The sequence below is a fragment of the Leopardus geoffroyi genome, chromosome B4, assembly GCF_018350155.1.
Source record: "Leopardus geoffroyi isolate Oge1 chromosome B4, O.geoffroyi_Oge1_pat1.0, whole genome shotgun sequence".
NCBI lineage: Eukaryota > Metazoa > Chordata > Mammalia > Carnivora > Felidae > Leopardus > Leopardus geoffroyi.
This window is the reverse complement of record NC_059341.1, coordinates 74,354,283-74,379,080: the sequence shown is the minus strand read 5'-3', so window position 1 is coordinate 74,379,080 and position 24,798 is coordinate 74,354,283. Positions and strand designations below refer to the sequence as shown.

General features: G+C 38.7%; 1 protein-coding gene across 2 annotated transcripts in view; it reads left to right on the top strand.

Moving 5' to 3' along the window:
* The window catches only part of SLC38A4 (solute carrier family 38 member 4), a 68,451-nt gene that overhangs the window by 29,709 nt on the left and 13,944 nt on the right, over nucleotides 1-24,798 (top strand). Inside the window, exons 1-9 of one of the 2 annotated variants that reach the window (XM_045463252.1) lie at nucleotides 796-915; nucleotides 10,879-11,111; nucleotides 15,010-15,100; nucleotides 15,603-15,718; nucleotides 18,480-18,553; nucleotides 19,177-19,269; nucleotides 23,999-24,080; nucleotides 24,171-24,253; nucleotides 24,354-24,412. In XM_045463252.1, the coding sequence (XP_045319208.1) occupies nucleotides 10,990-11,111; nucleotides 15,010-15,100; nucleotides 15,603-15,718; nucleotides 18,480-18,553; nucleotides 19,177-19,269; nucleotides 23,999-24,080; nucleotides 24,171-24,253; nucleotides 24,354-24,412 (720 nt within the window). In that variant the 5' untranslated portion in view covers nucleotides 796-915; nucleotides 10,879-10,989. Of the gene's footprint in view, nucleotides 1-795; nucleotides 916-10,878; nucleotides 11,112-15,009; nucleotides 15,101-15,602; nucleotides 15,719-18,479; nucleotides 18,554-19,176; nucleotides 19,270-23,998; nucleotides 24,081-24,170; nucleotides 24,254-24,353; nucleotides 24,413-24,798 lie in introns of those variants that run through there. The other variant, XM_045463253.1, reaches the window with a different exon arrangement.

Below are 24,798 nucleotides of genomic sequence, written 5' to 3'. Positions count from 1 at the left end.
TTTTTTGAAAAGGAGGAAGTGTTCATTTAGAAGTTCTTTACAAACTCCAAACAGGGGTGCCTGGAGAACTTATTTGGTTGAGCGTCCAACTCTTGATTTCTGCTCAGATCATGATCTCGGGGTCGGAGGAGCCTGCTTAAGATTCTCTTTCTCTCTCTCCTTCTGCCCCTCTCTCCCACTCGTGTTCTCTCTAAACATTTTTTTTAAATAAAAAACTCCAAATAGCATTGTGCTTATTCAGCACAGTGCCTTTGGAATGGTAACAGTGGTAGACAGAGCTTACAATTTTCAATCTTGCGGTGCCTTAAGTAAGTTGGTGCCATTTGGAAGTGTCTGTCATTCTATAAAATTTCCTCCGAATAAGCCAGAAATTCAAATATATTTGAATATATATCCCCTATACCTAATATTTTCTATGCATTCCGATTATAATGCTTCAGTCAACAATCAGACTCCATAACTATTATTATTGTATTATTATGCTTTGGCTTCAGTTCATACACCTAGAAACATCAATTTTCCAAAAGCTTTATCAACCAACTTATATCTTCATACAGAATGAGAGCAGTCAAGATAAAACTTTCAGTAAATGAGTATTTTGCTGTATAAAAGCCAAAATTCTACAAACAAATAGAAATTGGTGTAACTGATGTTTAATCCAAATGTACAACAGTCAACTGAGTTAGCTGTCTTTTTTTTTTTTTTTTTTTTTTTTTTTGAGAGCTGACGCAAGTTGGACAGAGGGAGACGTTGGGGCAAGGTGGTGGTGGTCTGATTGGCCTGTCTCATTCACGCCCACTGGTCTTTAAATCATTGTCTAGAGCCCCAAAGGTTCATATAAGTCAACACTGTCGCAGGGGTCTGCCATTTCAAACAATTCCAGAAAGATCGCACAGGACTGGATAAATAATTAAGGTAAAGTTCTTTTTACATGAATAGTTGCAGTGTTAAGATAATGCTTCCCTCCTTTTTATGGTGTTGATTATTTATTACAAATCAAATGTTTGAAAATAGTACTTGGGCAATTCTTTTCTCATTTAAAAAAGATAAAATTGGAATTATTTACCCACATCTTGACTGCAGCTTTCTTTTGCAGATAATTTTAGGTTTGAGCATAAAATTAGGACAGTGGATAATAGAAAAGAGAAAAAAGGGTTAGGTAACAAGTATTTAGTTATTTACATCTCCTGGTTAACCACTGAGTAAAGAGTTGACATAATTTGTCTTAGCAAAATTATAAGGTTTTAGAAGTACATTCCAAATGCTATAACATTAAAGATTTTCCTTGTCTTGAAAACAAAAATGCCCACAAAAACCAATGAAAGGAGGAACATCCCATGACTGCAGCAGGTATCAATGGCTAAGAGTTTGGGCTGCACCATTGGTAAATGCAAAAGACACAGTTGTGTTTTACCTTGCTTCTTATGTGTCCATTTTAATGAAGGAGTATTTTTAGAGCAAATTTACTAAAAGAAACTGGAAAAGTGAATAGAATATAAGAATATATATGAGAATAAGAATAGAAACATAGCTTTAGATTTTGAAGGACTAGAATCAATTACCTAAAAATAAAACTATATTCCTCAAATTTATCAATCAGATGGGGGGAGATTCTCCATGGATTTAAGTATCTGCATGTTTTGGGTATCTTGCTGAACATAAAGTAAGGGTCTCACCTAAATTCCCAGGTGATAGCAAAGAGTGTTTCCTAACTCATTGAAAAAGTATTTAAACTGATGATATATATCATATTCATGGTCAGTTGGCTGAAAGTTTGATTTTTGACACACTGAAGGAATTTAGGTGTGTTTGCTAGAAAAGACTACCATTTATTTTATAGGCCAAGACCCTCCAGTTGTTCAGATTTATATTTAGATAATGTTTTCGGATTTTCTTGAAAGTTTTTATTTTTCTACTCCTATGAGGTATATCAGTAAGATTTAAGTACTGAGAAATGCAGTTTTGAGGACTAAATTCTTGAGTTTTCTATAACCATGTTTTAATATGAGTTGCTTTAGAAAAAGTAAAATAAATTATTTTAAAAAAGTACCTCTGAGGGTGATCTAGTATCTATTATAAAGGATGTTGACATTTTAGAATTTATTGCATCCACAATTCAGGTTCTGAAATATCATGCTTTAATACATGAAGCATACAGAATTCACTCTGATATATCATATGGGACAGATCTTTCTACATTTCTGGAAACTACTGTTTGAGGAAATAGGAACTGAAACTTATGCACGAATATAAGAGGCTTCTTCATGTTTAAGATGATAGAGAACCTCTGTTACCATCTAAGAACAGAGCTAGAAATGCTATTTTGCTTATAAAATATAAGAAAATAACATTTAACACATTCAGATTTTATGAATTGTCCTTTATATGATTCAAATGACTGCTTTATGCTTATATCAGCAAGCATTTAATCTTCTTACAAAAGGAAAAGATCTCAACATAGGGTTATTTCTTTTAACTTTTCTAGTTCTCCCCAGGTACTATTTCTAAGCTATAGCTGAGTAGAGGAAAGGAATGGAAATGTTAAAATATTAGCACCAGCAATAGAAGTAGTCAAGTAAACAGTTTTGCTGTCATTGGCAGTTTCTTTTCTAAGAGGTACCTCAGACTGAATGATACCAGATGGTTTTGTGGAAGCTAATTTCTGTGAAAAATCATGCCACAGACTAACAAGCCATCTGACTGTCAATATGTGACCAGAAAGACACCATTGGGGAAACTGTTTAAAAGAATCTAATATAAAGGTAATGTTAGATTGACTCCATTGTTAACGCTGTATTCATTTACCTAAGGTACATTTGGGGTGTGGATTTAAGTCCATTGCTTGGATGCAAAGATCATTTGGCTCTTAGAAGTTGTATGACCAGCTACTTCCCACTTGCCCAACCAAAGGGTAAATGAGATGTCAGGCTATCTGCTACCTAAACCTAGATTTCAGGGTAGATTCATCAGAACTTGGCATGAAAGACTAGACAGACTGGATGGTGGGAAATGCTCTGCCAGTGCTAGCTTCCTTTTCCCTTTCCCTTATCAGGTAAAATAAATGTTTACAGTCACTAGGAAAGGTCATAACTTTTGCCTCTTGACTCAAGGACAGTTTGGCTTCCCAGATTTGAGGTCTTTCTTTGACGTTGAACTACATAAGTAACACACAAGTTTGCTTTTCTGAGAATCTTCCAGCCTGCATTTTTTGGGCACCTATTCAAACAAGGCACAATGTTTAGTAACTAGAATTTGGATATAAGGAATCACCTATGATGACATTTAAGATAGCACTTAATAAATGTGAAAAAAAACAAAGCCTTCTAATAGTAATAGTATCCTAAATACCTTCGTTTCAAGTTCTGATTTTGTATCTTCACGAATGAGTGAAGCAACAATGCAGATGACCACCCCCCTGGAATGTTTAGTCCATTTCTGCAAGGTCTCTGTATCACAGAGAAACTTCCCTTCATTGAGGAGCAAAGCTAGACTACAGAAAGTTCTGTCAAACCAAATTTGATTTTTCTTTTAGAATAATTTTGAACATTCTTTGTGCAACGATGCCGTTCTTCAGAGGGAAACACTTCCATGCCACTTTGAAATATTAACCTGTAAAGGGGTAGCAAGAATGCATACTTGTAACTATGAAGGAGAGCATATACGGTTGCAATGGCCTTAGGAGGATACAATACGAGGCACGGTGCCACATGTGCTGGGAATACGTAGGTGCCCCGCGCGGTTCCCACTTTCATGAAGCTCGCCACTTAGTGGAACAGACGGTTCTTTATCAAAGAATCACATAAAACGTTAAGTGCAAAGTGTGATAAGTAGGTGAAGGAAAGGAGAACCTGCCACAAGAGCATATAACAGGGATCTAGTTTAGATGGCAGGCCTCTCTGACCACATTTAAAGATTTCCAGATTCTTTTAACTTTGGGAGACACCTGGGCTTAAGAATGTGGGAAAGAACATTCCAGGTGGAAAGAACAGCATGTTAAAAGGTCCCGAGGTGGCAAGGAGAAATGAAAAAGGCCCAGGGAGTGAAGGGAGGTGTCGTTCAATTTGGGCCCAAAGAGCAACATGTGTGTTCAAGTAGGCAGATCTCTGTAACGTAGTAGGAAATTTGACTTGATTCTAAAGAGTAATGAAAAAAATCGTTTTGTTTTTTTTTTTAATTTTGAAAGAAGGACTGATAGGACTTTGTGATAGATTGGACATGGATAGAAAGATTCAGGATAGAGAGTGAGAGGTGTCAATACCTATAGCCAGATTCTTCCTGTGAGCAATTGGGTTAATGACAGTGCTGTGTACTGAGATGGGGGCAGGAGAATCTGTGTCTATGAACATTTTATTCTATTTTAATGTCACATATAATGTACCGTATATAGTATATTACATATATTATATTTTTCCAATCAAGATGTATGCCAACATCATTCTTTTCTGGTCTGCCCATGCAATGATTCATTGATTGTTCGAGAAGTAGCTATTTAGAGAAAAAGTGAAAATGTAAATTATGTTTTAATAGTTCAAAATCTGTTTTTTCTACTAAACAGTTCATCAGCTACAGCAATTCTGTCTTATTCGTGCTTTATCTTTCAGAGTTTCTGGCCCACATTTCATTCTCAATATTTGTTGAATGAATAAATACCATCTGTAAAATACTTCCACGCTGAAGTATAATCATGTTAGTAAATTTTAATAATTATGCGCTGTGTGTTTCAAAGTATGTACTTTCTGCTACAGGCACATGATGCAGAATATTTAGTTTCTCATGTTCTAATTCTTTTTAAATTTTGCTCTTGGCTGTTTCCTTGAGTGGCCAGTCATACAATCTTTAGAGCTAAAGATATGAGATAGGAAGATGTGTTCCAGCTCTTATGAGAAGATATCCCTTCGCCAGGACCAAAATCAGGATTAGGGGCCAAAATCTTAAACCACTAATTCATACTTCATGGGCTATATTATGTCATCTTCAAAAGAGAATGTAATGATTTATATATGGTACAAACAGCATGAGATTAAGTCTTGATTCCCATATTTGTGAAGGACACCTACCTTGCTTACTACATTTTTTCTGAGTTTGGAGAACTCTAAAGTCCTCTTTTATGAAAACCGTAGATATACATGTAAGATGCTATATATGTTGGCATGCTGATAAAAATAGCAATTAAATTCTGATTATTAAAAGAAAGAACAGGAATTTACTACTACTCCGTGCCAAACTTTGATGAGCATGATATCTCCTAAATCCTGATAGCACTGCTTTGTGGTAAATAATATTACCCTCATTTTACATACGGGAAGACAGAAATGTCAGAAGTTAGTTAATTCGGCCAAGATTTATGCCCGGTTATATTTATCATCAGAGCCAGAGTTTCTGATCCTTGTTAATAGATATGAAGCTCTATAACAGTGTCGGCATGTGGTAAGTACTGCCACATTTTATATACTTTTTTACATCAGGTTAGCTTAATATGAATAAAATCAGTGAGGTTCCTTTGAATAAATATGCAATGAAATGGAATTTAACTGAAGCCCCCAGGCCTACTGCCACATATATTCTGGGAACCCCCTAGAGGGGTTGACTAAAGCACAGAATACAGTGCATTCCAGGTACCGTGACTCAGCTGTGCAAACAGCCTGAGGCGGTAGAGAACCTGTTGAGTTCCTGCAACTGCACCAGGGCTAATGAAGCTAGAACACACTGAGGTGGGGAGGAGAGGGGACCAGAAAAGAGGGTGAACCCTGTAGAACCATGTTGAGAATTTAGATTTTCTCCTAAGAACAAGGGGAGGACAGGAAAGGGTTTTAAGCAAATAAATATGATCCGGGTTTTGTTTTTAAAAGGTCACTCTGGTTGTTGTGTGAAAAGCAAATTGCCGGAGAAGAGAGGCAAGAGAGGGTTCAAGGACAGGGATTAGGACTGTTACAGTTGACAGCAGAAGAAATGATGGTAGCTTGGACACGACTGATGGAGGCAGAAATAGAGAGTAGTAGACTAACTTGAGAAATACTCTGACTAGGTGTAAAATCAACCAGACTTTATAAAGGACCGGATGTGGGGGGTAAGGTAGGAAAACTTTTAAGAGAAGACTCGTGCTTCCGGTTTGAGTAACTTGATAAATGGTAACGATATTCTCTGGTGAGGAAACATCGGAAGAAGAGGACACTGTTACAAGTTAGATTTGGGTCACATGGAATTTAAACTGCCTTTGAGATATCCAACTATATACATCAGTTAGGACACTGGACATGTGCAGCTGGAGAGAAGAGAGGCCTGGATAAGGATGTCACTTGAGCAGTCCTTGGGATATGAAGTCTTGTGAGTAGATTGGAAGACTGGGGGGTTTAGGACCTAATGTTGAGAAATTTAAGCAACGAAGTGTTAAGCAAAATACTGCTTAAAAGGAAAAACCAAGAAGTTCCAAAAAATATCAGTGTCATTAATAAACACAAGTTTGGAAGCATTCTTCGAAGGCAGAGAGCAGATATTTTTCACTGGAAAAGTCTGTGAAAGAGAAGGAAGCCAGGGTAAACCAAGGTAAGTGGGCTTTTTTTCCCCAGAATAAGCCTGGCAGCAGCTCCAAGTTAAATCAACGTATACGGAGAGAAGGTGTGGATCACTGGCAACCACTGACCAGGGGGTCACCAAGGAACCTCAATCTGGACATTTTACCCCGTTTGGGCTGCCGCCTTCGCTCAAAGGATAAGGCTGTGATCTAGGGCCTTTACAGAAAACACTAGGGCCTCCACAGCAGACAGAGAGGAGTTACAAGCAGGAATGGAAGCTCCATCCACGAGGAAAACACATGACAGCATTTTGCTCCCACAGAAACCTCTCCTAGAGTGCCCCCCGTGTCTGGGAGTGGGGTTCTCAGGGGATGCTCCATACACAGACATCTGCAGAGAAGCCACTTACAGGACCTACAAGAGAGCAACCCATCGATGAAACCTGCAAGATTTAAGAGCAACCTCAAGTACTACCTAAGTTAACCCACGTCCCCTTCATTCACAAAGATAGACAACCTAAGGTCACTAAGAATTTAAGGAAAACCAGCAAGCAAGAGAAGGACCAAGTTGAACAAACAGAATTAACTCCAGAAAAAAAAATACATAAATTTAAGGAGCAAAAGAAGCTTTTGAAAACTTCCAATCAATGTCCTTAGAAAGATTTGAGGAAATATTGCATCTGTAAAACAAACATAAAAAGATAGGATGAAAAAAAGAGGGAGAAGTTCAAAACCAAGTTATTATAAACTCAAAACATGACTGTGAAAAATAGTTAGTGGACAGGTCAAAAAGTTAAATAGGGGGCACCTGGGTGGCTCAGTCAGTTGGGCATCTGACTTTGGGTCAGGTCATGATCTCACAGTTTGTGGGTTGGAGCCCTGCATTGGGCTCTGTGCTGACACCTTGGAGCCTGGAGCCTGCTTCAGATTCTGTGTCTCCTTCTCTCTCTGCCCCTTACCTACTTGCACTCTGTCTCTCTCTCTCTCTCAAAATAAACATTAAAAAATTAAATTAAAAATAAATAAAATAGATATAGCTTAAAAGTAATGTGTGTTATACAATAGAATACTACTCAGCCATAAAAAGAATGAAATCTTGTCATTTGCAAGGACATGGAGGGAGCTAGGGAGTATCACGCTAAGAGAAATAAGTCAGTCAGAGAAAGTCACATGATTTCACTCACATGTGGAATTTAAGAAACAAAACAAACGAGCAAAGGAGGAAAAAGAAGAAAGCAAACCAAGAAACAGACTTAACTATAGAGAACAAACTGATGGTTATCAGAGGAGAAGTGGTGGGGGCATGGGTGAAACGGGTGATGGGGATGAAGTGCACTTGTGATGAGCACCAGGTATTGTATGGAAGTGTTGAATCACTAAATTCTGCACCTGAAACTAATATTTACATTGTAGGTTAACTCACTGGAATTTAAATAAAAACTTAACAAAATAAACTGTTTTTCTACTTAATACTTCTTCAGACCAAGTCTGAGGGCAAAGCCAAGTCATTTTCCCAATGTGAAACAGCTCAGAAATTCTGTTTACAAACATGGACACACTGTGTAAGAGGAGTCAATCAAGGTAGATTCCAGCACAATGCAAAATGAACTGAAGAAAGAAGATAGAATGGTGTTCAGAGGACATTGGCAGCTGAGTGAGACCCAGAGTGTGGAGGAGGAGACCATTCAGAAAGTAACAGTGATGAAAAATTCGCTTTCAAAGTTTTAATCACAGAGGACTTCTATATCATTTATTATGCTGTCAAATATACCACTGGTTCTTTGGAGCATAGTATTCACACAATCATAATGTTGTAAATGCTGATTGTTGGTTTTTAGTGTTCAAAACAACCTACAGAAAATTACGAGACTTAGTTGTTTTACAGAATAATATGAAAGTATTATGAATCTCAATATTATAAAAAGCATTTCATTAACCAGAACAATTAGAAGTGCGTGAGAGGATGGATAGAAAGAAGTACGCTAATTTCCTCATCTGTCATATGCACGAGTCTAGAATTGATAAACCATCTCAGAGGTTTTAGTGAATAATTTATAAGGACTAACTTTATATAAAGAACTAAAAATAGAAACGGTCATTAATGGTTCTTGCTCTCAAGCGAAACTGGTCTGTGTGATGGGTGAGAAACTTTTTTACTCATTTAATACAAGTTTCTATTTTTTTCTTTAACCATACACATGTCTTCCATTCTTTCTTTGACTTTTATAGTTTTTTATAATTTTTCATTTGTTATTATACACACATACACACACACTACCTCATGTTCATGAATATATTCATTTTTATTCCTTCTACTTAAAATACATACACTATGTGTTTGTTTGTTTTTTTTCCTTAATCCTGAGAGCTACTATCTTTTTTTTGGTTCTGGACAATTCTCTGCCATTATGTCTTTCTATTTTGTTTCTCCCTGGCCTTACATGTTTCTCATATTAGGAGGGCTATTAGAATATGTTAAATTTTGGGGCACCTGGGTGGCTCAGTCGGTTGAGCGTCTGACTTCGGCTCAGGTCCTGATCTCGCGGTCCGTGAGTTCGAGCCCCGCGTCGGGCTCTGTGCTGACAGCTCAGAACCTGGAGCCTGCTTCTGATTCTGTGTCTCCCTCTCTCTCTGACCCTCCCCCCGTTCATGTTCTGTCTCTCTCTGTCTCAAAAATAAATAAACGTTAAAAAAAATTAAAAAAAAGAATATGTTAAATTTCTTATTCTTGCTTCCCCCCACCATGTCTCTTAACTTTGTATTTGTCTTTCTTTACCTATTTGTGATATAATTTGAGTGATTTCCATGGACCTATCTTCCAGTTTCATGACTCTCCCTTCAGCTGAGTTCTCTTTATTTCAATGACTGTTTTTTTTTGTTTTGTTTTTTTTTTTTAGAATTCCTTTTCAGCTCTTTTTCAAATAAGCCTGATCTTTTACAATATTATTTTATGAATTTTGTTTCTGATTTTGAATCTTCCTATTACTTTTTATTATGTTGTAAAGTCTCTTTTAAGTTGCTTTGCCATCTCAGGGGCGCCTGGGTGGCTCAGTCAGTTGAGCGTCCAACTTTCGGCTCAGGTCATGATCTCACGGTCCGTGAGTTTGAGCCCCACATTGGGTTCTGTGCTGACAGCTCAGAGCCTGGAGCCTGCTTCAGATTCTGTGTCTCCTTCTCTCTCTGTCCCTTCCCTGCTCGTGCTCCGTCTCTGTTTCTCTCTCAAAAATAAACATGAAAAACAATTGTTTTTAATTAAAAAATAAGTAAATTGCTTTGCCATCTCTAGTTACTTAAGTATGAATCTTATATTTCATGCTTACTGATGTTCTTCCTGAGTTTTCACGTGGCTTTTGTAATTTAGGGTTGTGAACTCGTCAAGTGTTCCTTCCACAGATGTGCTACTAGCGCACTGGATTGCAGAGGCATTTCCATGTGGTTGTTTTATATCTGTCAGGGGACTTATGGATTTCATGAGTTCAAGCAATTTTTATGTTACTTTCTGTGCTCAGGATTTTCTTACCAAATGGGTAGTGCACATTTGAGAACCTTCCAAGAGTGATAGTATTTCTCCCACTGTAACAGTTAAAGAATGGACTGATTCTAATAGTAAAAACTTAAGAAATTGTGTCAACAACATATGATGGATTCACAGTTTTTTGGTTTTTTTTTAAAACACAATGCCAGTCCACCCCTTTTTATGTTACTATGAAAATGAGGTAAAAAAAGAAAAGAAAAGTGCTGGGATTCAAAGTATTAAAGGCAGAGTAGAACCTAAAAGCTGAGTCTCTTTGTTGTTAAAATGCATTTTAATTTTTATATGGATGTTGACTGATGCTTACTCAAAGATCTTGGCTTCATGATCCAAGTGCCTGGAAAGCAGCTCCGTTAGCATGATCCTCCTATCCTGTGTTGCCTGTTATCAAGCATTTTGGTGATGTTAATTCTTTCATGCCCAATTAGCAAATTCAAGCAGACCATGAGATTCTGCTTTGTTAGGTCTTTGTCAACAATTCACTTTTCCTTTCTTTTAAACCATGCAATTTGCTTACAAACAGGAAAGCTTCTTGAAGATCACAGCCAGGTGTTATTTTTTTTTCTTCCCACAGTGAATAGTAAAACACTTGCCATGTTGATATACATAGGCACTCTATAAATATCTGCTGATTGAGCAATTTATTAATGATTTTCCTTCTTCTCTTTGATTTTCCCTCTTTTGTATTGGGTAAAGGAAACTTGCCAGACATATTTATATGACGTTTACTTTCTTTCCATGTTTTTATAGAGACCATACACAAAGTAGGTGATTCTATATTCATTTATCTAGTTTAAAGAAAATTACAATGGTTTATTTTGTGTTCTGCTCACAGAACAGAGTGTTCTGAACATCAGCCCAAAGAGGAAGAACCTTAAGCTGAAGGTACAGCCTACTGTTTACACTGAAGGAGCTTGTGTGTGGACAAGAAGCGCTGACAGCTGAAATGGATCCCATGGAACTGAGAAATGTCAACATCGAACCTGATGATGATGAGAGCATCAGTGGAGAAAGTGTTCAAGATGGCTACACTGGGATGGGAAATTTAGAAAAGGCAGCAATGAGCAGGTATGGGGTTAAAGATGACCAGGTTCCATGGAAAAATGAGAGGTTTGTGAGAAACAATGTTTTTCAATTCATTACCTATTTGAGAGATAACAATGACATCGATGCTAACACATCAACTTTCTGATCCTGAAGTATTCGTTATTACATCATTATTCTGTGTCTCTGATTTAGACTGTGTGTGACTAATTTAGAATTGAAGTTATAGCGTTCTTGTGTCATTAATATAGGATACTTCCAGTTATATTAGCCTACCGTTTCTTTTACCTCTTGGACTATTTTCTCTGATCCCTCTTCCTTTGACTGCCCCTTAAATGCTGCTGCGTCTCCAGAATTCTGTAGGGATTCTTTGGTCACTAAAAGTGTCCTGTGAGCAAGCTCATTCACAACTATCACGGTCTCACCCACTGAACGCATGCCACGTCTTGGGCCTGTTAGACATCTCCACTTCCTTTCAGATCGTTATACCCAGCTGTGTGCTACACATCTGTACGGGGTGTCTCACATGTCAGAACTGCCTCATGTATAAAGTCAAACTTGTAATGTCTAATATTGAACTCCTATAATTCTCTTCCAAACCTGCTCCTCCCCCAGGAGTCCCCACCACAGTGAAAGTCACCACTATCATACAGCAACACAATCTGAAGACCCCGATTAACAACCCTGAGTTGTCCCTTCCCTCAAACCACACATCCAATGTTTGATTGTAGTCAGTTGGTTCCACCTCTTTGAATACTTGAAATCCACCCACTTCTGTGTACCCATTCTACTGCCATCTTACTTTAGGTCCTTATCTGTCACCTATTAAAACAGGCTGGTTGGTCTCCCTGTCTTACAGTTTGCTCTCCCCCAACTAGCTCTTCACATCCCTGCAAAAGTAATCTTTTACTTTTGCCAAGGGACTGCTGTTCCATCCCTTGGTAAAGCCTTTCAGTGGCTCCCCATTAGCTATAAGACAAAGATTGGGCTACACATTGCTTGGCAATGATCTGTCCCTCGTCTAGCTCTCCTGTTCATCTCTTGCTCTACTCCCTTTTTGTAGGGAAGCCTTGTTGAGCCACTCCCAGTTCCCTGTGCCTTCACTCATTCTGCTCCATCTGCCTGGAATATCCTCTTTCAGTATCACCCACCTACCTGCCCCTTTCTCTCTATTGATACCATTCTTCCTTCAAGACACAGCTCGAAGTCAGAATTCTTATGAAGTCCGGAGGTGGAAGTGACCACCTGCTCCTTTGTGTGCCCTCTCTCGTCATTATACTGCTACAACAGGCTAATGGCTTCTGTGGCCCCAGCACAAATCACACGGCCTGGAATGTGATAGGTGCACAATAGCCATTTGATAAAGTAAACTAACTCCTCACCATATGGTATATAACATGAATGATGCACGACTTAAGACACTTAGAAGGAAATTTTTGACCAAATCTCAGCCTGAGGTAGAGAATATCCTTAGACAAGGACAGCTCATTTCATTTCACAACATCCAGGAAAGGCCGCAGGAGGAAGCACTGTTCTTCTTCCATGGAGCCAGTGGAGTAAACTTTCATGCTGTTGGACCAGAGAGGCCACAGACATGCAAATCATGGTGTTTTCTAGGTTGAGCAACCCTTGAGAATGCATGATGTGGCAGAACACAGGGCTCTGGAATCTGTAGAGTGGATATCTGAGTTTGGAGACGATATGTATCTTCCGGAAGCCTCAGTGAAAAATGCAGAATGACAAACCAGCACCTACCATTCTCGGGGTGAAGTGAATACCTGAAAGATCGCTGATACTCAGTAAACCTTGTTTCTTTGTCCTCCACTTCGTCACCCTTAGTAAACTGATCAACTCTGATGGCTCTCGTTTCTGAGAAAGATGAGCATAGATGTGATCTCTGCAGAGGTGGCCGAGCTGAAGGGGATGCCCTCCCGAGAAGAGTCCTACAGGGTCATTCGATTTGGGCTCTGAAAGCCATAATGGAAAGAGCAGGAATGCTTTTGTTAAAACTGTATAGAGTGTTCTGGGCCACTTATAGTGCCTTAGCTTTTAACTCCTGACTCAAACACGGGTCATCATTTTGCAATTTTACAATCACTCTTAAAAGATGGGTTTTGCTTACATTTGGTTTGGATTGTTCCCCTAAATACGTTTAATTTCCCAAAAGTTCACAATTCATTTATTTGAAATCATTATCCATATGTTTTCAATGCAGGCTGGGTTCAGTATCAAAACATTTAAGACGTTCAAAACATTTCTCATATATTTTATCCAATATTGTCATGTGTTGTTATAATTCATCACATGCCAAAATAAAAACTTACGAACGACTCAAGAAAGAAACTCTTACTTACTTTTACATTTTACATTTTAAAAACTACTCCTGGACTAAAGGATTCTAATGTATTGATTAAGGTAAAAAAAAAAAAAAAAAAAAAAAAAAAGAATGTTGGCATTCCAGAGTTTAAATCTAGATGACACTTTTGCTTTATAATCCTTAGGCCTACTTTAGGCTCCATTTCATCTTATTGTCTGTTTCCAACTATGAGCGTTATGTACCAGTCTCCATGCAGCAAGTATATTAACTACCGACGATTAAAATAAAGCACCAAAAGGGAGCAGGGGGTTGCGGGGGTTAGTGCGGGGATGAAAGAAAGCAGCATCTGAGGGCACGACGCTCCCTATAAGAAATAGGAAGATGCCAGGAAATGTTCCTAACTTGTGCACAGGAAGCATCTGGAAAAGCACATAAAGCTTAGTAATTTTGTCAGCTGGTCCTGCATACACTTTACATTGTTCCACATTCTCAAAAAGGAACCTGGTTGTCCCTCTTGCTCGCAAGATATTTTCAGGATTAGCTTCTATTACAAAGGATAATTTGTACAGATCGCCTATAATTATTAGTCAAGCCTTTTGGAAACGTGGTGGTAATAGATCTATATCCTCAAAACCCCTGGCAGACAACTGTGGGACCTGTACAGGAAGGCAAGGTGCAGTTGCCAGCCTCTGCCCAAGTAGCCCACAATCACCACGGTGTTCACAGATCGTGACATTTTAAGGTCCTGCTTCCTTCCTGGCTCTTCCAATTTCATGGGTGTCTTTAATGCTTTTCTTCCTTTCTCATCGTCTAATAAGCCAAATGTATTTCCAGAGCAGTTAAAATCCTCACACTCAGACACAAAAACCAAACACGACACAGAGCTACCATTGAACTACATTCCGGCATGGGATAGGTGAATACACAGGTGGAGCAAAAAAAAAAAAAAAAAAAAAAAAAAAAAGGAAAAAATACCAGCTACAGGGCCCTGCCTGGGGCTGCAGGGCGCCATGGAAGACCCTAGACTTGGAGCCTAGTGGGTGTAGGCATGGTACTTCCCTTTTCTGAGCCATGGTCACCTCATCCTCAGAGTAGGGGCGTGAAAGTTCCTCTCACAGGGATATTCGAGCATCGACTGAGTTGAAGATCACAGGCCTAGGCCCTTAGCAAATATCTACTGAATTGAGAGAATCATCTGATTATGGTGGGGCAGGAGTTGAGAAAACTCAGTCACTGCTCCGGTACCCTCTCTTTGTGAGGGCCCTAAATGGAAACCGCATTAGCTGTCATTCTCTTTCTTGCAGAGTTAATGTGGGAAGAAGAAATGTGGCTTAAAAGAAGATGCCAACTGAAAAAATTTTCTCCTTTCCTAACTTCGTCTCTCCTTCCCAAAGTACATTCATAAGTGGAGGGCAGTTGTTGGTCTGGGAGGACCACTGATATGAAGAGAAGGGGGGAAGGAAGAGAAGGAAGAGAAGGGGGGAAAAGGTTTCAGCGCCTTGTTTTTCCTCCCTGATCCAGTTACTTAGGTCACCCGAAACAAATACAATTCAGAGCATTTACTTAGATGTTTTTACTTTATTTCTTTTTTTTATGTGCATTCAGTCAATTTACTAACGAAGATGCTGAAAGTCAGAAATTCCTGACAAATGGATTTTTGGGGGAAAAGAAGCTGGCAGATTACGATGACGAACATGTAAGTGAATCTCTGCTTTCAGGCAGTAAACAGGACTTGAGGGTGTCTGATCTACCTAGGTCTCTGTGGGAAAACAATGTGACTGAAATTTTCCAAGCCTTGATCAGCACATTCTCTGTTTATTCAGGCCCTTACTGGAATAAGGACTTGTTTTTCCTGTTCGCCATATGGCTACATAAATCATTTATGAAATTCATTTGTTTTTTGGAGAAATCATTCTAACCCAAATGTAGTCTGCAATCATACATGCTTTCCTTTCTTTATGTTACTCAGCCTGTATTTTTTATTTTTACTGAGACCCTTGCTAAAACCAAGCATTCCATTCCATTGAAAATTACATGCTTTTACTGAAGTAACAGCTTTTGTTCACTGTGATTTTATCTTAGTCTTCAATTTTGAACCATAATCTCCTCCAGCAAAGATAATGTGAGAATAAGAATAATTTGAAAAAGGTCACCCTTTTGGCAAATATTTGCTTCAAACGTGCCCCTTTTTCTTTAAGCATCCTGGAACCACCTCCTTTGGAATGTCTTCATTCAACCTGAGTAATGCTATCATGGGAAGTGGGATCTTGGGCCTTTCCTACGCCATGGCCAACACGGGGATCATACTTTTTATGTAAGTATTCGGTTCAAAGCCCATGCACACCTGGTGTTCTTTCAGGTAACAACCTCAAGTCTGATCTTTGTGAACAATAATGCTCTGAGAAAGTATTAGCATATTCTTGGGCTTATAGATAGAACAGCAACCTGAGGAATGATCAGAGCATACTAATCCTGGTGCTTGTTCAATCAACTGCCCCTAACCAAATGGCAGAAAGTACATGTGCTCAACCACCCAGAGTGCTGGAACAGCCCTACCAGTCCATAGAAAGCAAGTCACAAAGTGATTCACCGTAAAAAGATCTTTCCCAGAAGCAGATCTGGCTTTATCACACTCTTAGGAAAGATCCCATTCCAATCCAGGTCTACAGATCCCTGCATGCTCCGATCTCTTCTTGTGCCCCATCCCCTACACCCCCTAAATGCCTGATACGATGGGCACACTGGCCTTCTCTCCATCCCAGAAGTTGCCATATTCCTTCTCACCACAGGGCCTTTGCACATGGTCCTAGTATCCTTTTCCCTTTCTTCCTCATCTAGTTAACTCCTCATAGCACATCTCCCCCTCCCCCTCATCGATACCTTCCCTGACTTCCATGACTGGGACAAACACTCCCCACAGTTTTAATATTTTAGTGCAGTTGTCTGATGTATTTGGTTAGTGTCTATCTTCTTCCTTGCTAGACTATAATCTCCAGAGGATTGAGCCATTTTCTGTTTTCACCCACCAGATGTCTGTATCCCCAAGACCTAGCATAGTGCTTGGCATAGAAATATTTGCAGAGTAGCCAAAATGTATTCCTAGACCTATGTATTTGGTCAAATGCTGCCTAAGGACAGCAGCGCCACATAGCTGACCTGGAGGATGGATATCACATCATCTATGACAGACGGCCACAGGTGTTTGTGTACCTTACGTACAGCCTGGTATTTTCCAAGACACAGTTGGCAGTAGTGAAATTCTTCACAGGAATAAAATCTAATATTAGTCAGGCATCCGTGTGAATGCAGATTGCCACCCCTAATGCAATGCCAGGGTGTTAAATAACTGTCTAAGAATGCAATGCTTATATTATATATAAATATATGCTATTTATGTTTTGAACATCATTTGTGATTATCTAATCACACAGCTATTTGAGGGCTAAGGATCAGGCAGGACTATAAATATTTATATTGTGTTAGTGCTTTGGCCTGTTTTAGGTATAACATTTTTTAGCTGAATGGATTTTTATGTCAACCACTCTTTATGTCATGTTTGAAATAAAGGGTTTTTTTTTAATTCTCTGAATCTTAATGGCTTAGAGATGAGTTCGTATACATAGTCGTATACTTCTGTAATGTATGCTATCTCTAAGACTGCCTTCTTAGTAATTACACATGCCATTACAATCAGAAGTTATCACCACTTACTGATGAACAGAAATAAGAAACTCTTCCCCCGATCCTAGGGCCACAAGATTATTTTCAAGGAAGAAGAATATTCCACTTTTAAAACCGACAGCCTCATTTCAGGCCTAAACAACATTTAACAGATTAAGATGTCCAGAGCAATTAAACTGTTATACATGATGGGGTATGTTCTGTGTATCCAAGTGGCACAGACTGAATGCAGCCGTCTCCCTTAATTCTCAACAAGTGACACAGGATTTCATTGGTTTTACTTTTAGTATTTTTGGCCAAAGCAAGTATATGTTTAGAATACAGGGAATGCTCATTATTTTTCCAGGAAACAAAATTATGCCATCTGAATTGCATCTTTAAAAACAGGGAAGTTCACAGGGCATATGGAAAAATTTACGAATAAGTCATTGATTACAGTTCCGGTAAACAGACTTTGTGGAAAGCAAGAGCACAATATAGCTAGTTAGAAACACTTGAAACTCGTGGCCCAAATGTACATTTGCAAAGTTGACTTCGTCAGGAATTACCAAAGAATTAGATCAATTGTGGCAAAATGTTTATTGTTGTGTAAAATAAAGAATAAGGGTTTTTTGTTGTTGTTGTTGTTGTTGTTGTTGTTTTGTTCTTTAGGTTTTAGGTAAAGGCTAGTATTGTTCCTTTATTTATTATATAGGTGCTTCTATCTATGCTCTTATTTCTGCTTTCCAAATCTTGTTTTTGGAGAAACACTGATCACTGTATAAGAATCCCTACGTGCCTGTGGACATGTGGAGGAGGCTGAACCAGAAAGGATTCTTTCTGAACACATATAAAGGCATTTTCCTGCACCCTATACTTCCTTCTCTTTTTTTCTATTTTACAGGCAATTGCCTGAGCTGTGGCTCACAAGTATCTTGCCATCTAACATGCAGGATCAGTAGTGGAGTTTAGACTCTGCATGCTTTGGTGTCTGTATTTCTAGATTTTACATTAAAATTTAGCCAGGCCGTCAAATAGCCCTTAAATTATAAATGTGGCTGAGACTATCACACACACCTGATGTACATATACCCATATGCTGAGTAAGCAGGCACAGTGTTTGCTAATTTTGCTGTACATTCAGCATCTAAGTTATAAACCAGATTCCACTAGTGGAAAGGTTAGGAACTTCTGGTGGTACGTTTTAGCACATAAAATATAGCAAATTCCCGTCGTGTGACAGGAAAGGGTATGTGTAGAGTTCTGAAAAGGATTTCTCAGCTTCCCCCCAATCCACATACTTTCGGAAGGTTAATGACTGAAAGGGCCCATGTGATAATTTATTATAATATCTAACATGAGTTGTGTCTTCTTTATTATAGACATTTATTTTCTACTCTCTATTCCCTTCCTAGAATCATGCTGCTTGCGGTAGCAATATTATCCCTGTACTCAGTTCACCTTTTATTAAAGACCGCCAAGGAAGGAGGTATGCTACCCCTTAAGTCCAAGACGTCCTATTTTGATTCTTGTTAAAGGTATTTCAGTCGATAGCTCTAGAACTAGAGGATGATTTTAGTTAATTTCACATTGCATTTTCTCTGACCCCAATGACACGGCCTCTCAATGTTTTTAGTAATTTGGGCAGCTCAGGGAAGTGAAAGGCAACTGGCTCAGGTTTAAGCCAAATAGAAAAAAGGAGTCTTGATGGATGACAGAAATAACAGTTCTGACGTGCTGCACAGAGCTAAGATGAATGAAGCCATTGCTTCTTGTCTGGAGAACATGTAACATATTTGGTATTGGCTTTTGAGATTGCATCTTTTGGGTTTATAATTTCTGTGTGGTGTTTATGTACACATTTGAGACTCCAGTGTGCAATTATAGATATATTTTAGTCATTAAAACAATCCTTTTAGGGGCGCCTGGGTGGCTCAGTCGGTTAAGCGTCTGACTCTTGATTTCAGCTCAGGTCATGATCTCACGATTCATGAGATCGAGCCCTGTGCATGGAACCTGCTTAATATTCTCTCTCTCTCCTTCTGCCCCTCTTCCTCTCTCTCTCAAACAAACAAACAATCCTTTTAAAAAGTGTTTTATTTTTTATTATAGGGTCTTTAATTTATGAAAAACTAGGGGAAAAGGCATTTGGATGGCCTGGGAAAATCGGAGCTTTTGTTTCCATTACAATGCAGAACCTTGGAGGTAAGGGCATATAGCTTTCCCTACCACTTACACTTTCGAGAGAATGTTCAATAAATAAGAAAACTCTTACAGCAATGAACAAGCACTTTAAATACAAAAAAAAACAGCTGCTTTACATTCAGAAATTTAAAAGACAAGAAGATTAAGTAGATTTACTGTTCCTTAATCAAAAATAACAATATCTAAGAAAATATTATATAAGATCCCACCAAATGTATTCTAGAAGTATAGAACAAAACCTCTTGATATCAAATGCTATCATGGCCTTAATTTTACTTAAGAAAAATTAAGGTATTAGTGCTTATTTCATTGTTGGAACAGTTGAGGTTTCCTACGTATGATGGGGTTTATTTCGTCAAACTGAAAATTAAGTATCTGAGGGGTATATCCAAGTATGGGGTATCCTTCAGATAGCCTGTACAGAGCCAGCCCATTGGAGTGTGTCCCAAGAAATTGTGCCAAAGCAGAAATTCGGCTAGACATCAGAGGCATTATGATAAAACCACAAATCCTTGGTTCTACAGATTCTTATAATTCCTACTAAATTATAATTTCCAGAGCCTAGAAATACGCATTTGTAATAGTGTTCCAGGTGATATGTTTGCCCACCAGCTTCACTGATCCCGTGGAGTCTTTGACCCCCAGAAGGCATCCAGACCCATTTTCCTTTGTCCTACTGTCTATGTCCTCTTGCTTGGCCTGGAAGCTATCATCACACAGCAGCACTTCTTTCCTCACCTCTCCTGTCCCCAAACCTGCCATTCTATTCTTTTCTTTCTTCTCTCAATGAATACCAGCAACATCCAGTTTCTTAAGCCAGGAATCTTACATATCATCCTAAACTTCTCCCTCTCTCCCTAACCCTGAATGTCCAAATACCACCTCCTGTCCAGTCTATTATCTTACCTGCCTTGTGAAGCTCTCCTCTCTTTCTAGTCTCTCCCCCATAGTTCAAGTGATCATTGTTTCTGCTCAGACTCTTGCATTAGCCTTCTAACTGGGCTTCCTGCCTTGAGTTTCTCCTGCTCTGATCTCCAGATCAGATTCAAATCTAGTGTTGCTTCTCACACACATAAAATTCTTTAGCATGCCCTCATTATTTTCAGGGTAGAGTTTAAACTCCTTGGTCTGACATAGAAGGGTCTTCATCTGCCTATTTTTCTGATACCTTTCCTATCACCCCCATATCTACCTAGCTACCTAGCTTCTATATGTCCTGTCATACCATAACAAACCATATTCAGTTCCCCTACTTTCGTAGGCCTGCCACCCTAACACACACACACACACACACACACACACACACACACACTCGTTCTGTTTGCTCCCATGACTTCTCCAGATTATTAGGTACTAGTTCCCCTGGGCTCCCTTGCGCCCCCATTTATATATATCTGATATGTTATTGTTTTTAAAAAATATTTTAAAACCATTGAGTAGAGAATAGACTTTTAGAGTCTGATGCACCCAAATGTGAGTCTGTTTCTGCCACTGTGACTTTACTCCAGTGGGTCTAATTTGTCCATCTATGAGAATGGGAGTATTATTCCATCTCACAAGGTCATTTTGAGGATGAAATCAGACAACATATGGCACATAATGAGGGTTCAGTACATCCTTTCCTCCCCAGTTCTCAGATTCAATGTCACTGGAGCCCTCCTGATTTTTTTTTTAAATGGGCATAATTATAAGACAAATACATACTAACTGTGAAAAACTGGAACATGACATAAATACATAAATTATAAAGAGATGTTTATATAAGTCACCCTTAGAAATAACTACTTCAATAATTTCTCTATGCAAAATTTAATAAGTATATTGTTACTGTTAAAATTGGATCATCTTATAACACGGATTTGCAGCATCCTTTTTTCTTTACCTGACAATATGCCTGGAATGTATTTGCATATTCTTTTTAATGGCTTTGAATTTTCCATTGTACAAATGTACCATAATTGGTTTACTGAACCCCTTAATGACATTGTAATAGTGAAAAACTGGAAACCATCCAAACAATTGCTACAATAAATAAATGTGCACAGCAATCTTGCAAGGAGGTAACCCTTCTTAATAAAAATCACTGGAGGGGCGCCTGGGTGGCTTAGTTGGTTAAGCCTGAGTTCAAGCTCCTTATCGGGCTCTGTGCTGACACCTTGGAGCCTGGAGCCTGCTTCAGATTCTGTGTCTCCCTATCCGTCCCTCCCCTGCTTGCACTCTGTCTCTCTCTCAAAAATAAACATTAAAATGTTTTTTTCATTAAAAGAAAAATAATAAAGTCACTGGAGTTATCTAGGATTTCCCAAATTCAGCAATTCCTTTAGTAACCTTTATCCAATTCTAACTGCTCCTGCTAAAGGACAGTCGGTAAGCAGATAAATAAAATCCAGGCATACCTTCGTGATTTGTATTTATTTCTTTTCATATTTGTATATATTAAGATCACAGCTCCGGGTAGAATTTGGCAGGAATTCCAGGATTGTTTCATTCGTTTTACTGGGTTTGGGCCACAAGCATAGAAGCTCCCCATCCCCACCAAATAGACCGCTTTACATTTGGTTCAAATCTTTAGCCTTTTCAAGACTTAAAACATCAAGCATTTCATAGTATCACCTCATAGCTGATCTAATTTATTTGTTTGAATAACTGAAATACCCTGACACATATCTGGCCCTAAACCCCAAGGGCTGGGGGACAACCACAACATCTGTGGCTCAAAGTGTAGCTACTAAGTAATGGAATAAACTATAAAATGGTCTCTCAAGATGCACACACATGAAGGAAGTATGGCTTTAAGGCGCTAACACAAAATTTCATATACCATTCCTGAAAATGCTCTCACTTTGGTTACTCTGTTATTTAGTAGTTATTTTAGCCTAAGGGAAATCACTTGTATTTCTGTATTTAGCAACTCCACATTTAGAACATTTAACTTTCTCAATCCCCTGAAAAATTAACATTTACCACAGATGTTTCAACATTAGCAGAATAATGTTGACATTACCCAGACAGGTCTGGATCATTCTAAAATTTTCGAAGACCAAACACATTAACAGTGGTGACATCACTGAAAGTCAGCAATTAATAGCTCTAAAATTGAATGGTACCTCACTGAGCCAGTTAATCAGAAATATCTCCTCTGTTTACGCACCGTAAGATTTAGCTTTAGCCAAGGTCTTTGTAAAGATTAACCAAATAATATTTACAGAAGACACATCAGGTATTGTAAAAATCATTTCACTTCACAATAGAGGAGAAACACTGGCCTGGGGATCAGGGGTCTTCTATTTTGGATGTGGTCTGTCGTTTTCAATCTGTGTGATCTTGGGTATGTCATCTAAGCTTTCAAACCTTTATGGCCTCAGCTGTGGAATGAAGATAACATACATCTTGCTGATTTACAAGGCTTTTCAGCTGATCAAATGGAGTGAAGTGCAGTACTAAACAACACAGGGAGTTATTATCACCATTATTACTTGTTCGAGGTTAAGTATTTTGAAACTACTAATAGCACAATTTGCAACCTAGAAATCTGCTTTACGTGTCTGTGAGCAAAACTTCACCAGAAAGATGGAGCACACACTTTTTTTTTTTTTGGCAATGCAAAACCCGCCAGTTTTATTTTTAAGTTAATAAACTGTATTTTTATTTTTAAATGCTTTCAATGTTTATTTACTTTTGAAAGCAAGACAGAGTGTGAGCAGGGGAGGGGCAGAGATAGAGGCAGACACAGAATCTGAAGCAGGCTCCAGGCTCTGAGCTGTCAGCACAGAGCTGGATGTGGGGCTCGAACCATGAACCATGAGATCATGACCTGAGCAGAAGAAGCCAGATGCTTAATGGACTGAGCCACCCAGGTGCCCCAAAATGTATTTTATTTTTAATTTACTGGACCATGTGTCAAATTAGCATTCTACTTCACGGAGTGGATGGACTTAGAAAAGATGTTGCATAAATCCCTATAACTTTTGGCAAGATTATACGTTATGCATATGTATACATACATCTTTTTCCAGGGAGAGGGTTTATAGATTATATCAGATTTTCAGAACAGTACATGATCACATGTGGATCATTTGTCAAGATGCTCAAGAGCTTTTGCCACTTGGTATAATTTCTTATTTGGTCAAGAAGAGACTGGGATATAGAGAAGAGAAAATTCACTGACAAAAGTGGGAAAGCTATCATCTCTTTCATTCTTTTATCAATCCAGTCAGCCTCCAGTTTAGACAATTAGTGGTCTGAGGCTTTGGGTGCCCATCAGGGAGGTTACAGAGGACTAGACTAGCGCCCACCCGGGGAAGCCAGAGTGACATATAATCTACACAGCACCGCCCTACAGTTCTGCCCTCTCTCCTCTGGCCGATGCCTGTTGTTGCCAGGCCCCTGCCCAAATGATGGACACAAAAACAGGCACACTTAGTACAGGCCATCACGACGTCTAACTGATGGAACAACTTTACTAAAAACCTCAGAGCTGGATTAAAAACAGAATCAGCATTGATACTGTCAGCACAGGTCCATGTGCAAGAGCCAGAGGGCCAAATACCTATTTTTGAAAAGAACTTGGAAGCAGTACAAGATATACTGGGTGGCTTTTCTTTCTGTTCAGGGGATCAGATGCACATCTGACGGGAAGACTGAATGTCCCAAAGGCCAGGACTTCTCACAACTTGCCTGTGACTTTAGTGCTACGTGCACCACTAAGCTGTCACGTTTTCCATTTTAGCAATGTCAAGCTACCTCTTTATCATTAAATATGAGCTACCTGAAGTAATCAGAGCATTCATGGGACTTGAAGAAAATACTGGGTATGTCTTATGTTCTCTCTACAACATCCTTTGGCTTATTCTACTTGGTCTTTTCTGATCCTAATATTCTTGATGCTCTTCCCCTTGTAGAGAATGGTACCTCAATGGCAACTACCTCGTCATATTTGTGTCTGTTGGAATCATTCTTCCACTTTCTCTTCTTAAAAATTTAGGTAAAGTCATCTTTAGTTTTTATTTTCATTTCCTATTCCAATAGGTAAGTCAATTGTAGATACTGTATTCACCTTACAGAATTTCTCTGCTAACTTTTAGGTTACCTTGGTTACACCAGTGGATTTTCTCTTACCTGCATGGTGTTTTTTGTCAGTGTGGTAAGTGATTTATTGACATGATCCTTGTAGGTTGGTGAGCATGAGACACATAGTCCCTGAATTAGTGTCCTCATTTTTGTTCAAGCAATTCACTAGCATGAAATACTTCTTGCATCACAAGCCATTTTCTTATATTCTAATTTGGAATGAGAAAAGAACAGTCATGATTTTAAAAATAGTTGAGTTAGAATGTCAAGGCCATTGCTAATAGTATGTTCTAAGCACACTGGATATATATTTGGACAAAAGGAACCCTTCAAGCAGTAACATGACCATGACCTAGTATTTAGAAAGGTGGAGGAAGACGTGAAGAGTCCCAGAAATGAATGAGCTATAGAATTATTCATGTCTACATCAGTCAGCCATTTTCTCCTACACATTCCACC